Genomic DNA, 15,293 nt, shown 5'->3' on the forward strand with positions numbered 1-15,293 from the left:
ACATTATTCACACTACAGAGCCATCACCACGGAATTCCACTGACGCAGACAAAGCACGTGGACAACGTTTACACACGCCCAAAAGGGAGGGGCCGGGGTCCTCAACGTGACAATTTTTGTGTTGATAAGCCTGAGTGGTCTGTTGACTGACCGTTCGTTGTATTTGTTCAAATAATTGTTATGGGCAGGTTACAATATAAAAAATGTTTGTCATAATTATGTCCTGTGATTATTTGACAGGAGTTTTACTTTTAACCTGTAAGTGTATTTAATTTAGTTATAATGCAAATACAATACAAACTAAACCAAAATTTAGAATAATCATAATTTTGATCCATACATTGGTAATATCTGACTGGGCCTTGTGCCACTTTATGTTCAACAAATTGGGCCCCGAGGTGAAAAAGGTTAAGAACCCCTGTTCTACACATACCACAAGACCCATAGAACACCTGAGCTCCAGGTTCACATGCAGCACTTCCACACGTGACCTGTAGAGGGAGCAGCTTGCAGCACTCTTAGTCCCACCCTCACTGATAACCTCTCAGCTATTTTTTTAAATGAGTACTGATCCGGATGTCTGTCTGCTGACACAAGCCCTTCCTCATTGGTGAGATACCAGTGTGGAATCTGGATAAAGTTGCTTGTGTTAGTCGGGCAGGTGAGCACGGTTGTCGTGCTGAGATGGTCTATAATGCCGCAGACCATCTGTAGACAGGGAGGAGTCTTCCCTGTCTGTGACGGGAGCCTGCAGTGTAGGTGCATGGTAAGTGCCGAGCTCTCTGCTCTTTACTAATTAAATCTACTTTAAAAAATACCTGAGTGTGTAAAAGACAAACTGTTGGTATGAGCTGCAGTGTAGAAATGAACTTCCTATGGGCTGAGCAAAGGAAAAATCAGGTCTCACATAGCTGAACTGATTATTGATGTTTGAACTGTTAAAGCATTTTTAGTGAAAAAGCCATGACAGGAGAATATGACATGTGGAACGGGGAGATGTTCGAAGAAGGAGACAAGGACGTCCCTTCCTCTTCCTCGGAGACGTGTGAGTGTCCAGAGCATAAACTTACCTCACACACCATGGAGTACAACTCACCTGTTGTCCCCGTTCTCTTTGCCTTGTTCTACATGTGAACAACTGTAGGACTGTTTGATTTTCCTTTTTCCATCTTTCTTGTTTCTCTCTTTTATATCTTATGGTGACTTGCGCTAACATATGCCTCATTATTGGTGGCAAGGGTCTACTGAAACTTAAACAAATGTCTAGTTAACATTCCAGACAGCATTCCAAAGCTCTTGTATTTCATATCTGCGTGACATCTGTCAACGCGCACAAGAGCACGGCTGCAGAATGCGAGCTGGCCTTGATGGAAAATCGATAGCATTTTTTTTGTTTTTCCTCAGCGATCAAGCTTGATAGTGAAATTTATGAAAATGTGAAAGAACTTTCTGGTTCGGTGAGATCCCCGTCCTCACAAGGTAGGCTAAGCTAACTCAAATGATGAGTATTTCACTGTAGTGAGCTCAGACATTCACATGAATATTTGAGGCCTGCTTAATTAAACTGTCTGCAGTTGTCAGAAGTAGATGAAAGCACGCATTAGTGTGTTAGCACTAACTTTAAGACTCATACACCAATCGTGCTCAGTGGCCATTTTCTTAACGACACGGACAGTATCTTATAAGTGCATTATCATGAACCTCTTCACGCTGCCCTGCCCCAGCCTTAACTTTAGACTGTTAGCCAGGTGAGCAACTTTTACACTGTGTTTCAAACTCAGCCCGCGAGGCTCATGTCTTGTTGGTGTATGTGGTGTGCGTCGTAGGGCAGATGGAAGAGACGGAGCGGTGGCGTCTCATGCTGCTGGGTCGGCGAGGGTCGGGGAAGAGCTCGACGGGCAACACCATCCTGGGCCGCCACGTCTTCAACACGGACATGCAGCTGGCGCGTGTGACGCGGCGGTGCGAGAGGGCGGAGGCCAGCGTGCAGGGCCGGACCGTGGCCGTGATCGACACGCCGGGCCTCAACAAGACCAAGCACATGGAGAAGGAGGTGGTGCGGGACATCCTGAAGTCCGTGTTGCTGTGCAAGCCGGGGCCGCACGCCTTCCTGCTGGTGCTGCCCATCGGGAACCTCACCAGCGAGGACAAGGACATGCGCAAGCTGATCGAAAGCATGTTTGGGAAGAGCGTGTGGGAGTACACGATCATCCTCTTCACGCACGGGGACCGGCTGGAAGGGAAGACGCCCAACGACATCATCGCCGGCTCCGACAAGGCTCTGCGCGAGTTCATACGCCAGTGCAGCGGAGGGTTCGTGTTCTTCGACAACAAGAACACGGAGGACCGCGAGCAGGTGCTGAGGCTCCTGGAGAAGATCGAGACTTTGGTGGCTGTCAACGGCAGGAGCCACTACACCACTGCACTGTATCCACACTCTGAGAGGAAGGTGCGTGAGAGGCAGGAGAGGATTCTGGGAGAGAGGCAGGGTGAGATTCTGAGGAAGGAGCGAGAGCTGGCTTCAATTTACGAGGACCGAGAGGAGCTGGAGAGGCAGAAACAGGAGCTCTGGAGAGAGGAAGATGAGGAAGCCAGGAAGCTTGCGGAGACCTCAGAAAAACGCAAGCTTTCCATTAATATGATGAAGACTCACTCCTCTAGCACTAATAAACTAAGTACAGTTGCCAAATGATTTAACTCGACGGCATACCTCAGATAAGCTAGCTATGACCTCTGACCTCAGACCCCAATAATTCTGTCCTCTACTAGTTTGTGTGGTCATCTTCTAGTGATCTTCCACATTTGTACAATCCTCGTCCTGTCTGAGTTCTGTCCCATGCAGTAACAAACCAATCAGTGAACATCTGGTTGTGCAAATGAGTATTTACCAACACAAACAAAATATTACTGTGGCTTTAAAAAATTATTTTGTTTTGACATGCATCTTGTAATTCAACACCAGGTTACCAGCCAAGCTCACATGTAGAGCCCATATATGAATAGCACATGAATTTTCATTTCCCATGATGAGTTATGTGAAATGTGATCCTTCAATTTGTCTGATTTAAACTTGTTCTAATCTTGTTCTTCCTCTGAGACTTTTGATGAAATATGATCAGTAATATGATTTTAATCTCATAGTGATCAGTGTGGATACGCTGGAAACACAAGGCTTTTGTTTACTGGGTTTATTATGATGATGACAACCACATATGTTCATCTCATAGGTCAGTAAAGACGCGTTAAGCCTGGTTTTGAGGAATGTGAGTGGCGTTACTCTGTTGTAGGTGTTTAAGCCATATGGGTTATCCCATTCACCTGACCAGAGCAACCTGTACAATATTCTTTCCTTGTGAGCATTATAAGTCCTACTGGTTATTTTCTGTTGTTCCTGTTACTTTCAGCAAACTAATCTGTTCCACTTGTTTGTTGATATGTACGGAGACCAATTATTGTCTCTTCTAAGCAATATTGTTTTCAAGACTGCACATCCAGCCCGAGCATTGTTCATTGCTGTCAACAGTTTACAACAGAAAAATCCCTCAGAGTTCAACAAAACCACAATGTCTTTCCAGTAGAGGCCACAAAAGGGAGCTGGATGAAACTGCATAGTAGAACCTGCCGAAGGTTCACTAACCCGGACCGAAGAGAAATGTACAGCCAGAACCGGAGTGGCTAATCGGGAGATTCGGGAGGATTCCCGATGGCTCATGTCAGTCTCTAGTTTGGGCCCATTGGGAGGGGAAAATAATTTTGGGCCGGATTTGGGCATGAAACTCCCGGGCTGAAAAAGTGTCCCACTCCGGCCCTGTGTACAGCCCAGCGGAAAACCTCGCGTGGAATCTAGAACCGTCTGTAATTATATGCTGACTTTACCAAAGACCTGGAAGACGCAAGGAGTCAAGGTTTAGGTTCAAGCTATGAGCACCTTTAATGCTCGGGTGGGCTTGCAGAAGTGATAGTGACATTACCACATGGTGTAGCTACTGAATACAATTATAATCCTGCGTTGTTTTGAAATAAAACTGCACGTGTATTTGAGAATGTAATTTATTTTATTGTATCATGTCATGTTCTGTTTATCTAATTAAACAAAACTACAATTACAACTCGTGAAAAAGTGGAAATATTTGTAATGTGTTGTAAATAAATAACCAACACAATTTTTATCATTTTTACTTTGACAAGGAGGACACCAACGAATTTCTGAACATTATAAAGGTTTCTATACTTATTCAAGGCATCTATCCAAATATGTAGATCAACTATAACATTTTATCAAATATTTTAGCTTTTTTCGAGTCCGTGCGTCACCGTGACTGATCAGATCAGCTGCAGTTTACCGGACGAGGCTGTGTAGGGGCACAAATATCTGAAATATGTACTCAGATCTAACACGGTCACTGACTTAACTTTTAAATATCCGAGCATCTGGTGTATTAACAAAAATAATTCAGTTAACCAAATCAAAAGTTGAAGATACCAGAAACTCCAGCACGAACGTCCACCCTAAGCACACAAACGATACAAGTACGTTATATTCTTAAGGTGTGAGCATTAGATTTTTGTAGGATCCAACACGTGAGTGGGATCTTCTTGTTTAATGTATCCGTTCATAATCAGCGTCTGCTACGGTGATCTCAGATCTATGCAGTAACAGCGGGCTTTGAGTGGCGTTTTTGAACATTTGCGCAATCCGCCTCTGGTGAACTCAAATCCGAACACGGAAGCTGAACGGATACCGGACGCGTGTCACGCCGGTGGTCTAAAACCGCGACGGCAGCGTTTCTTTTCTGCTAAAATGGGTCTGGAGGAATTGAACCTGGCGGGTGTTTTCTCACACGAAAATCTTGTGCACGCAGTGGCGGGAGCTCTGGTGAGCAGGAGACCAGGAAGGGCTTCAGCACGCCGCCGTAGTGTCGGGAAACATTAAAAACTTTCGTTTAAAGGCAGTGCGTGATAGCGACTGTGTATATCACGTGATTCGGGCTGTATTTTTGTCATATTATGTATCAATATGACACACGTTAAATTTCTAAATACTGTGGTGTGTTGAGACAGAAATGTCAGCTTTATGTATTTTAGCTGCATACATGGCATTTTCCCACAGAAAAAGAAAATGAAAGAGAAAGAGAGATATCTTGTGTGTGTGTGTGTGTGTGTGTGTGTAGGGCAGTGTGACAGCGATGACTGTTTTTTTCCCCCTGGACACTGCAAGGCTTCGCCTGCAAGGTAATCAGCGGTTATAAAGCTATATGGTCAGTGGCTAGCATAAGTGGTGTCTGTCTGTGTGCTGTTTTAGCACGTGCTGGGTCTCACGTCTGTCTGTGCTGTTTAGCACGTGCTGGGTCTCACGTCTGTCTATGTGCTGTTTTAGCACGTGCTGGGTCTCACGTCTGTCTATGTGCTGTTTTAGCACGTGCCAGGTCTCACGTCTGTCTGTGTGCTGTTTTAGCACGTGCCAGGTCTCACGTCTGTCTGTGTGCTGTTTTAGCATGTTCTGGGTCTCGCGTCAGTCTATGTGCTGTTTTAGCATGTGCTAGGTCTCACGTCTGTGTGTGCTGTTTTAGCACGTTCTGGGTCTTACGTCTGTCTGTGCTGTTTAGCACGTGCTGGGTCTCACGTCTGTCTGTGTGCTGTTTCAGCACGTGCTGGGTCTCACGTCAGTCTATGTGCTGTTTTAGCACGTGCTGGGTCTCACGTCTGTGTGTGCTGTTTTAGCACGTGCTGGGTCTCACGTCTGTCTATGTGCTGTTTTAGCACGTGCTGGGTCTCACGTCTGTCTATGTGCTGTTTTAGCACGTGCCAGGTCTCACGTCTGTCTGTGTGCTGTTTTAGCACGTGCCAGGTCTCACGTCTGTCTGTGTGCTGTTTTAGCATGTTCTGGGTCTCGCGTCAGTCTATGTGCTGTTTTAGCATGTGCTAGGTCTCACGTCTGTCTGTGTGCTGTTTTAGCACGTTCTGGGTCTCACGTCTGTCTGTGCTGTTTTAACACGTGCTGGTTCTCACATCTGTCTGTGTGCTGTTTTAGCACGTGCTGGGTCTCACGTCTGTCTGTGCTGTTTTAGCATGTGCTGGGTCTCACGTTTGTCTGTGTTGTTTTAGCATGTGCTGGGTCTCACGTCTGTCTGTGCTGTTTTAGCACGTGCTGGGTCTCACGTTTGTCTGTGCTGTTTTAGCATGTGCTGGGTCTCACGTCTGTCTGTGCTGTTTTAGCACGTGCTGGGTCTCACGTCTATCTACATGCTGTTTTAGCACGTGCTGGGTCTCATGTCTATGTGCTGTTTTGCAGTGGATGACCAGCGGAGATCGAGGTCCACACCAGCTGTTCTGGCTGAAATCATGCGGGAGGAAGGCCTGTAAGACCCATCCCTACACACACACACACACACACACACACAATCATGGCTCTAACACTGGTGCAGTCTGGAGACTTTTTCTCTGCTTTAGTGTATCACTTTATTCATGTTACTGCAATTTCAGTTATTCTTGAATAATCTTTCTCCATCTCTCCCTCCCTCCCTCCCTCCCCCCTCTCTCCCTCCCCCAGGTTAGCTCCCTACAGGGGCTGGTTTCCTGTTATCTGCAGTCTGTGCTGCTCCAACTTTGTCTACTTCTACTGCTTCCACAGCCTGAAGGCCACCTGGCTAAAGGGTCAAAGGTCAACCCCAGGCAAAGACTTAATCATTGGAATTGTTGCAGGTACGCTCTCACAGAGAGTGATGAAGTTCACGTAAAATGTGCACATATTATGGCATATAAGGGCAGTCATGGCCTAGCGGTTAGGGAACTGGTCTTGTGACCGGAGGGTCGCAGGTTCGATCCCCAGGCCATGACTGAGGTGCCCCTGAGCAAGGCCCTTAACCCTCAATTGCTCACTTGTATAAAAAAAATGAGATAAAAATTTAAGTCGCTCTGGATAAGGGCGTCTGCCAAATGCCATAAATGTAAATGTATTTGGTATTGTATTGTAATATGTAGATAATATCTAAGTATTACAGCTAAGACAAGTCATATTTATTATATGGTTGTGTTGTAGGAGGTCTGGTGTACGGGGCTGTTTAAGGGTTTGTCGTTATTGTATACAATCTTTTTCCTGGACATAATAGTAAGTACAAGGTGGAGTCCACCGGCAGCAACTTGCCACCTGGTGGCCACTGCAGGTATTGCAAGGCTTGGTCTTGCAGACAGCAGTTCTGCCAGCTGATATATACACACAGCACAGTGTCTGCTCAGCCCGTGGTCCTTCCCCTAGTGTAGGTTCCCCCCATGCGAGCTCTGGGTCCTTTGTTCTCTCTTTCTCTCTAATTGTGTGTGAGCAGGTGTCATTAATGTTCTTGTGACAACGCCGCTGTGGGTGGTCAACACCAGACTCAAACTGCAGGGAGCAACGTTCAGAAATGCAGACATACAACCCACACACTACTGTGGAATTGGCGGTAAGAATATGTGAATCTTTTCTTCACCCTACCTTGGACAGCTGGCCCACGCTTCTTGCTTCTTGAAGTGTGTCTGCATTGTCTGTGTTCTGTGTGCTTTTTGATGTCAGCCCAGCTGTGGCACACAGACTGACTCATGCTGTCAGTAGTAGGAGACACACCTAACCCAATGTTGTTTTAACAAGTGCCTGCAATACAACACTCTCAATTACACTCTTTCAGTCCTCCCTCTTACTCATACTCTCTCTCTCTCTCTCTCTCTCTCTCTCTCTCTCTCTCTCACACACACACACACACAGATGCCTTGGTGCAGATTGTCCAGAGCGAGGGGGTGGGTGCTCTGTGGAGCGGCACCTGGCCTTCTCTGCTGTTGGTGCTGAACCCTGGTGTTCAGTTCATGATCTACGAGGCTCTGAAGAGGCATCTGAGGAGAGGGACACTGCGTGAGGTGAACATGTCTACATGAACCTGTCCAGAGACCCACACAGGCACATGTGGAGAACATGGAAACTCCACTCAGATAGGGACTTGAACCCAAGACCCCAGTGGTGAGTGGCAAACGTGCTAACAACCGTGCTGTCCCACACATCTCCCTCTCCATCGTCCTTCTCTGTGTGCAGTTGTCTTCTGCGGAGGCGTTCCTGATTGGAGCTGTTGCCAAGGCAGTAGCTACCACGGTAACCTACCCCCTGCAGACAGTTCAGTCCATCCTACGGGTGAGATGCTAACATTTCTGCAGTTGCAGAACACGATTTGTGTTTGTTTTGAAGCAATTGTTTGTGTTATGTGTAACATGTATCAATCAGGCTTTGTGTTTTAGAAGTGTGTGTGTGTGTGTGTGTGTGTGTGTGTGTGTGTGTGTGTGTGTGTGTGTGTGTGTGGTCAGTTTGGTCAACACAGGCAGCCAACAGAACAATCTAAACTACTGAACAGCCTGAGAAGAGTTACAAACCTTCTAGTGAACAGAGTCCGGTAAACACACACCGCACATACACCCCACACCCAAAACACACACGCACCCCACACGCACTCTCCACATGCACGCCCCCCCCACACACACACACACACACACACACACACAGACTTAAGGGTATGTGGTTGTGTTGTAGGAGGTCTGGTGTACAGGGTCTGTTTAAGGGTCTGGAGGCGAAGCTCCTGCAGACGGTCCTCACCGCTGCCCTGATGTTCCTCCTCTACGAGAGGATCACTGCTGCCACCTTCAGGGCCATGGGGGTTGTGCGGCCAGCCACCGCCCACTGACCACCTCAGGTGATTAACCACGCCTTGGGGGCTGCCCAGGCCTAGTGCCTGCTAGGTTCCAACATGGACTAAACAAGCAAACAGATGCTGTGTATTTGTTTTACAACTTCAGGCCAGTCTGATGGAAAAGAGACAGTCTTGGTCGCAGTACTGACACCTAGTGGGCTGGATGTCCCAGAGATTCTGTACTAAATCTAATTTTAAAATGACTGCTTCTCTGTGGAACTTAAACTGGTTCATTTGGGGACTACAAAGCACTTTGATTCACCTCATGTGCACTGCCCTTTAAAGAAAAAAAACTTGCTTAATAATAATAAAAAAAGTACTAGACAAGATTTGTTAATTGGTAGACATCAGGATTTATATCAGATCAAGAGTACAAGGAATGTTTTGCAGTAAAGGACCTTCTCAGGAACACTGCTCCACTTTGAGTCCTTCAAAAGTAATGGTGAACAGAAGTAGCCTGTGTGTTTGAAATTGTAATCTGATTACATTATTACAGTAACCTAGTTTACTGGTTTAGGTTACATTATCGGTAATCTGTAACAAAATATTTTAAAGTAACACCCACATGTGAGGTAAACAAAATGACAAACAAAATTCACGAGTACATTGCAGATACAAAAACATCCCATTCACAGAGTATTGTTTCAAAACATTTTTGTATGTTTTGTCATCAAAAGCAACTAGAATAATTGTATACATTGTTAATACAATACAACTGTTCTATACAAGTTTATGATGCTTAGACTTTGACTATTAAAGGCTTTACTAGTAAAGCCACATGCCAAAATAAATGTTCCTTGATCGGAGACTTCGCACAAATAGGTGAAAAAATAAATCTCTCGTATTCAACTGTTGGACTGATTTGAAAGTTTTCATTAAAATAAATAGCCAATTAAACTAGCATGGAAGAATCTCAGTAGGTGGGAAAAGATTTGTTAAAATATGTATTTTTTCTGTTCTTCTTGTGGCCATTCTGTTTCCACACTGGAAACGTCGCGTCCTCTAAAGTGCAGACAGCGTTACATCACATGCTGCCCACGGCGCCGCTCCCATATCTCGATTACTGCAGGGGAAACGGAACATTAGTCCTGTCATGGCACAACTAAATACGACTGATCCGCACAACCACAACGTTTTACACACGAAACAACTGACCACGGTAAAGTTGGCTCGGTGTTCTAAATTTGCCAGACATTCACGAAAGAATGGGCTCATTATTTAAAGAAATCAGATAGTGTATGCTATAAATACCTATTATGCAATTCCTACATATTGTGAATTTTCCCCCACACAATGGCTTTCAGTAAAGATACATTTAGAAGATGTGAAAACATCTATGAATTAACGAAGAGTTCATGTTAGTCGGTAAGCGCTTCAGTGCCAAGACTTCTTTTCAAAATAAAAGTCATGGGTTAGTTCAACTTTTAAACATGTGCACCTATAAACACAAAGTTATCATGTACATACAAGGAGCAATGCATTTCATGTGCATCTGGATTTGTGAAACACTTCTCACATTTGTGAACACACATCAAAGCTCAGATTTTCCATATTTTGCATTGGTGGACCAGAATGCATGTGGCTCATTAGGAAGCAGTTGAAGCAGGCTTTGACCCAACTATGACCTTTTTACCACTGGTGGATTAAATATGCTTTTTACCAGTTTCACAAATATTAATTCCTTAGTAATAAAAATGTTGTTGTTTCCCTGCACAATATTTACCACATTAATAACCAGACTTCTGTGTTGACAAAGTTTTACCTGCTTTTGTGGGATAGTGGACTGTCAGGGGACTGATGCAGTTATGTTTTATTGGACTGTCAGGGGACTGATGCAGTTATGGACCCACAGTCTTTGAGAGGTCATAGGTCATAGTTGGGTTAAAGCCTGCTTCAACTGCTTCCTACTAGCGTCATACTTAGGTCAAAGCTGATGAATGAAGGACAATTACATCATGACAGTTCAACTACCAGGTGTAAGAGAGGGAGGAGCTTGAAGGTAAGAGAAAGGGACACGAATGGAGGATTCACATACAACACTCCAAAATTAAGGTTTTCTGTTGTTCTCAAGACGACTTTATTGCATACCCTGTTGGTGTAAAAAAATATATATATTCCCCCCCCCCCATCACCTGACTCCCTGCCCACTGAGTAATTTAGTTTTGTGCATGACACCTAGCTTTAGATTATCAGTTAAGCAACCACTGAGTATATTGAAGATTAGTTGCGAGTGTTGTCATATCATACATGTATTCTCTGAAAGAAGGGATTTAAGTGCCATCCTGCAACTTCTCTCCACAAACAACTAACTTAAAAGCCAAAATAATCACTTCTATTGACATGGTAAATGCCAACAGTAAAATTCTACAACCTGCCATTATGCCCATTTAGACAGCCAATATATGGTATTTTCAAAAAGCAAAATGGGATATCTTCAAAATAGGTTCTCACCCACCTAGTGTTTGGTACCTGAAGGAGGTCATATGCCTTCCACAAAAATTTGATAAGTGCTGTGATACATCATGAGAAGCCGGAAATGTGCTGATTAACTTCACACAACTACAGCTACTGGGAATTGTGTTTGGAAACAAGGAAAGTAAGAAGTTTGTGATGTTTGGTTATAATTTGAAAGAACAAAATCATTTAAACAGATTTGTAAGGTGTGGTGATTACTCCCGTAAGCATACCTTTAGCTGAAATGGGAGTTCAGCTGATTAAATGTATTTTTTATTTTTCACCATGATCACATGGGTGGGCAAGTTAAGCCTCATCTTCTGGAAATGCAAAATATAGAAAATCTGAGCTTTGATGTGTTTTCACAAATGTGAGAAGTGTTTCACAAGTCCAGATGCACACGAAATGCATTGCTCCTTGTATGTACTTGATACCTTTGTGTTTATAGGTTCACATGTTCAATTGCACATGTTTTAAAAGTTGAACTGACCCATGACTTTTATTTTGAAAAGATGTCTTGGCACTGAAGCGCTTACCGACTAACATGAACTCTTCGTTAATTCATAGATGTTTTCACATCTTCTAAATGTATCTTTACTGAAAGCCATTGTGTGGGAATAAATTCACAATATGTAAGAATTGCATAATTATCGCATACAATATATGTTTTTTAAGCAATATATGTTCTTTTTAAATAACGAGCTCATTCTTTCGTGAATGTCTAGCGAGTAACGAGCCCAACTTTACCGCGGTGAACAGCTGTTGGTCAGTGCGCGTAATCGGTGTGTTTTGCGGTTAAAACACGGTACTGGATTTGCCGGACGCGCTGATCTCACCAGGTAGATGTGATGGATAACGACAGGTGTCTGGGGTGGCGCTCCTGACGTTACGAGCTGGCCGTGAACTGACACCAAACGCACCGGATCGTTACGCAATGACCGGCACATCTGGGCGTTTTCCGAAGTCTCGCCGAGTTTTAAAGCGTCACGCTGGCTGATCATCAAAACTGGAAATAACTTCGGGATGGTGTCTGCACCATGCAGACAGGTCGCTTCGGGATCAAGGGATGTGTTTCGGAACCAAATCTTCCCGTAAGTTAAATGAGACTTGATGGCAGGCTTTCTAGCGTAGAGCAGTACTGATGTGTACAGTGTTGACTCGGTTCTCTATTACTGACACCGCACCTGATCCAGACAGCAGTGAAGAACGTGGACTGATGGTTTAAGATTAAACGGTTGACATAAAGCTTTTTTTTTTAGTTGTAACCGTGTTTGTTATGCATCGACTATGTATTTGTTTGTTTGATTATTAGAAATTCTTTCATTTGAAAGCTTTATAATCCAGGACTGAACATAAGTGGTGGTGAGAAAGAGAAACGTTTCATGTGTGCTTTGATTTTGTGTGACAGTTTGGTGCAATGATAGTACTGAGAGTTAATGTTAAATGAACACTGTGTGTGTGTGTGTGTGTGTGTGTGTGTGTGTGTGTGTGAGAGAGAGAGAGAGAGAGAGGAAGCAAAACAGGTCAGAGAAGATTTATCAGATTGAATCAAGTGGGGCAAATAACAATTTACATTTATGGCATTTGGCAGACGCCCTTATCCAGAGCGACTTACATTTTTATCAATCTTTTTTATACAAGTGAGCAATTGAGGGTTAAGGGCCTTGCTCAGGGGCATCTCAGTCATGGCCTCAGGTCTGGGAATCGAACCCACACCCTCCGGTCACAAGACCAGTTCCCTACCACCAGACCATGACTGCCCATGCCCAAACAATCTGTAGTATCTGAAGAATGAAAGACTGGAACTGAATAAAAATATAATTTACCCCCCCCCCTCCCTCTCTCTCTCTCTCTCTCTCTCTCTCTCTCTCTCTCTGTTTTGAGTAGATCTAGGCTGTTCCTTGTTTGGCATGGGAATACTACAACAGCCTAATAATTAGGGGTAAAATAGGGTAAGTGAGTATAAATCACATGCCTCATGACAGATGGGTGTGTGTGTGTGTGTGTGTGTGAGAGAGAGAGAGAGTTTGTGTGTGGGCATGTCGTGTGTGTGTGTGTGCGTGTGTGTGTGTGTGTGTGTGTGTGTGTGTGTGTGTGTATGTGTGTGTGTGTGGAGCTGCAGCAGAATCACACGTTAGTGTTTAATTTCCCAGCCTACATTTGAGGGCTGTTTGTGCTGTTTATTCCTGTATAATCTCACCACAGCTCCTCATACACACACACACACATACACACACACACACACACCCCTGCACATTTATCACCTCAGAAAAGCAGACTTGTCTCAAAGAGTCAGCGGAGGTCAGAGTATTCACACCCTGTTCAGTTTCACTCCGCACATTTGTGTAGCTCAAGGTTATCGTGCATTAATTAAAATAACAGATTTAAATATCTAAATTTTCCTATTGGTCAGATGGCCTCCATGGTGACAAAGCAGCACACAGACGTTTCCATGGGAACCTATCAGTAATTCCTTAAGCAGTTTAAATTTTGTTATCTTTGGACTTCTCCCAGTGTGAAAGCCATGAGCACACCGACGCACTGGGCTCCCGCCAAGGCCCTTTGTGTTTTGAGTGCGAGTGAGCATGTGTTTGAGTGTGTTTGAGTGTGTGTTTGAGCATGTATTTGAGTGTGTGTTTGAGTGTTTTTGAGTGTTTTTTAAGGTTCCATCTCTTATGCTTTCTTTTCACCACTTATTAAAACCTAATACAGAATTTTACAAAATTTGACAAATAAAAAGAGATGCTTCCTGTATAGCTAAGCATTTCTAATCTCTCTCTCTCGCTCTCTCTCTCTCTTTCTTTCTCTCTCTGTCTTTCTCAGGCCTGTCATGTGACATCTCTCTGTAACCTTGGCAACCATGGAAGGCTTGCAGGAAGCTTGCTCAACCTCCAGTGATGCTGTATCTGTAGCTGGGGCTTCAGGCTCCACACCCAGCTCTCATAATGAAGCGCTGACCAATGACGTACGAGTGCCGTCGCTTCAGCCCGCCCCCAGCCTTCTGCTGCCCATTGAGGAGCGGAGGAACGGTGAGAACTTCAGTGAAGGCCACACTGCTCCTCTTGTACTGCTCTCACACCTGGTTCTTCTGGTGAACTGGTGAACTGGTTCTCCTCACGCCTTGTTATTACTGGTATTTTGGTGAACTGAGTCTTCCTGATTTTCGGTTCTTCTGCGCTGTGCTGAGTGTTAAAAGTACAGCTTTCTGAATATAGATTTGGGAGTTTGGGCACACTGCTACAACTTTACTGAAGATTGTGTGTTAGGAGTTTGAGAACATGAAACATCAGCAGTTCTATTCCACAAAAATACATACACAGTCCTACACAAGTAACATACACAAGTTTACTATACACAAGTTTTTGCCTTGTGGGGTCCATATTACCCAGGTTGTGTAGAACTCATGACCTGATGTCAGATCTCACATACACAGCTACGACAGTACTGGGCACACACCCACCCCACACACACACACACACCGCACACACACCCACCTCACATACATACACCCTACACACACACACACCACACACACACCCCACACCCACAAACCCCCCACACACCCACCTCACATACATACACCCCACACCCACCCACTCCACACACACCACACACCCACCCACTACACACACACCCCTCACACACACACACACACACACACACACACACCCGGGAGCTGAAGTGTATGATAGGTTCCTGTGATAAGTTCCTACGACAAATTCCTGTCATTCATTCCTGTGATTGTATGTGTGCGCTTCTGCGTTGTGCGCTGTGTGGGTCTCAGTGTTGTTTGCGGAGCTGTGTGTGTTGTGTGATAGTGTGTTTTGCTGTTGCCTGCTGCAGAAGGTGTGTGTGTTATCATAGCAGGAACAGGTGAAGAGTCTGAGGAGAGAGGAGACAGGGAGAATGTCTGAGTGTCTTTCAGAATACGCTTACAGGGAAGAAGCTCGTGTAACTGCTGGTTTTAGAAGGGACTCTCCTGCATAGCTCACCCCTCTGACCTTTGACCCCTCTGACCGAGATGGATACATGAGCAGTTTGCTGGATTTCATTGAAGACGGGTCCATTTCAGAGCCAGACTGAGAGCAAAGAAACTAACTGGATTCCTGAGTCAAATAGCAAAATTGATGATAC

General features: G+C 44.7%; 3 protein-coding genes across 10 annotated transcripts in view; all 3 read left to right on the plus strand.

Moving 5' to 3' along the window:
- Positions 1-588: 588 nt before the first annotated feature.
- On the plus strand, positions 589-4,101 carry LOC143517710 (GTPase IMAP family member 7). Of its 4 annotated transcripts, XM_077010469.1 has the most exons (4): positions 589-766; positions 945-1,045; positions 1,405-1,479; positions 1,827-4,101. In XM_077010469.1, the coding sequence occupies exons 2-4, from the start codon at positions 964-966 to the stop codon at positions 2,690-2,692; spliced, it is 1,023 nt and encodes a 340-aa protein (XP_076866584.1). In that variant the 5' UTR covers positions 589-766; positions 945-963; the 3' UTR covers positions 2,693-4,101. The 4 variants fall into 4 exon arrangements, with proteins under 4 accessions (XP_076866584.1, XP_076866585.1, XP_076866586.1 ...); XM_077010470.1 differs by lacking the exon at positions 1,405-1,479; XM_077010471.1 differs by lacking the exon at positions 1,405-1,479 and having other exon boundaries at positions 1,832-4,101.
- Positions 4,102-4,663: 562 nt separating this feature from the next.
- slc25a17 (solute carrier family 25 member 17) lies at positions 4,664-9,436 on the plus strand. Its single transcript, XM_077010473.1, has 9 exons — positions 4,664-4,876; positions 5,172-5,232; positions 6,293-6,359; positions 6,551-6,702; positions 7,323-7,439; positions 7,739-7,887; positions 8,060-8,155; positions 8,326-8,411; positions 8,549-9,436. Exons 1-9 carry the CDS (start codon positions 4,802-4,804, stop codon positions 8,697-8,699), a joined length of 954 nt encoding a protein of 317 aa, XP_076866588.1. The 5' UTR covers positions 4,664-4,801; the 3' UTR covers positions 8,700-9,436.
- Positions 8,637-15,293, plus strand: part of LOC143517708 (myocardin-related transcription factor A-like) — a 50,882-nt gene continuing 44,225 nt past the window's right edge. The window contains exons 1-3 of one of the 5 annotated variants that reach the window (XM_077010457.1): positions 8,637-8,708; positions 13,047-13,111; positions 13,983-14,188. In XM_077010457.1, the coding sequence (XP_076866572.1) occupies positions 14,020-14,188 (169 nt within the window). In that variant the 5' untranslated portion in view covers positions 8,637-8,708; positions 13,047-13,111; positions 13,983-14,019. Of the gene's footprint in view, positions 8,709-11,945; positions 12,251-13,046; positions 13,112-13,982; positions 14,189-15,293 lie in introns of those variants that run through there. The other 4 variants (XM_077010459.1, XM_077010456.1, XM_077010462.1 and 1 more) reach the window with 4 other exon arrangements.

The sequence above is a fragment of the Brachyhypopomus gauderio genome, chromosome 6, assembly GCF_052324685.1.
Source record: "Brachyhypopomus gauderio isolate BG-103 chromosome 6, BGAUD_0.2, whole genome shotgun sequence".
Taxonomy (NCBI): Eukaryota; Metazoa; Chordata; class Actinopteri; order Gymnotiformes; family Hypopomidae; genus Brachyhypopomus; species Brachyhypopomus gauderio.

Excerpts from the sequence above, each read along its gene's own strand:
- slc25a17 (XM_077010473.1), top strand. The coding sequence starts at position 4,802 with ATGGGTCTGGAGGAATTGAACCTGGCGGGTGTTTTCTCACACGAAAAT. Across the intron at positions 6,360-6,550 it reads ATCATGCGGGAGGAAGGCCT|GTTAGCTCCCTACAGGGGCT; the intron begins GTAAGACCCATC and ends TCCCTCCCCCAG. Across the intron at positions 7,440-7,738 it reads ACACTACTGTGGAATTGGCG|ATGCCTTGGTGCAGATTGTC; the intron begins GTAAGAATATGT and ends ACACACACACAG.
- LOC143517710 (XM_077010469.1), top strand. The coding sequence starts at position 964 with ATGACAGGAGAATATGACATGTGGAACGGGGAGATGTTCGAAGAAGGA. Across the intron at positions 1,046-1,404 it reads TTCCTCTTCCTCGGAGACGT|CGATCAAGCTTGATAGTGAA; the intron begins GTGAGTGTCCAG and ends GTTTTTCCTCAG. Across the intron at positions 1,480-1,826 it reads GAGATCCCCGTCCTCACAAG|GGCAGATGGAAGAGACGGAG; the intron begins GTAGGCTAAGCT and ends TGTGCGTCGTAG.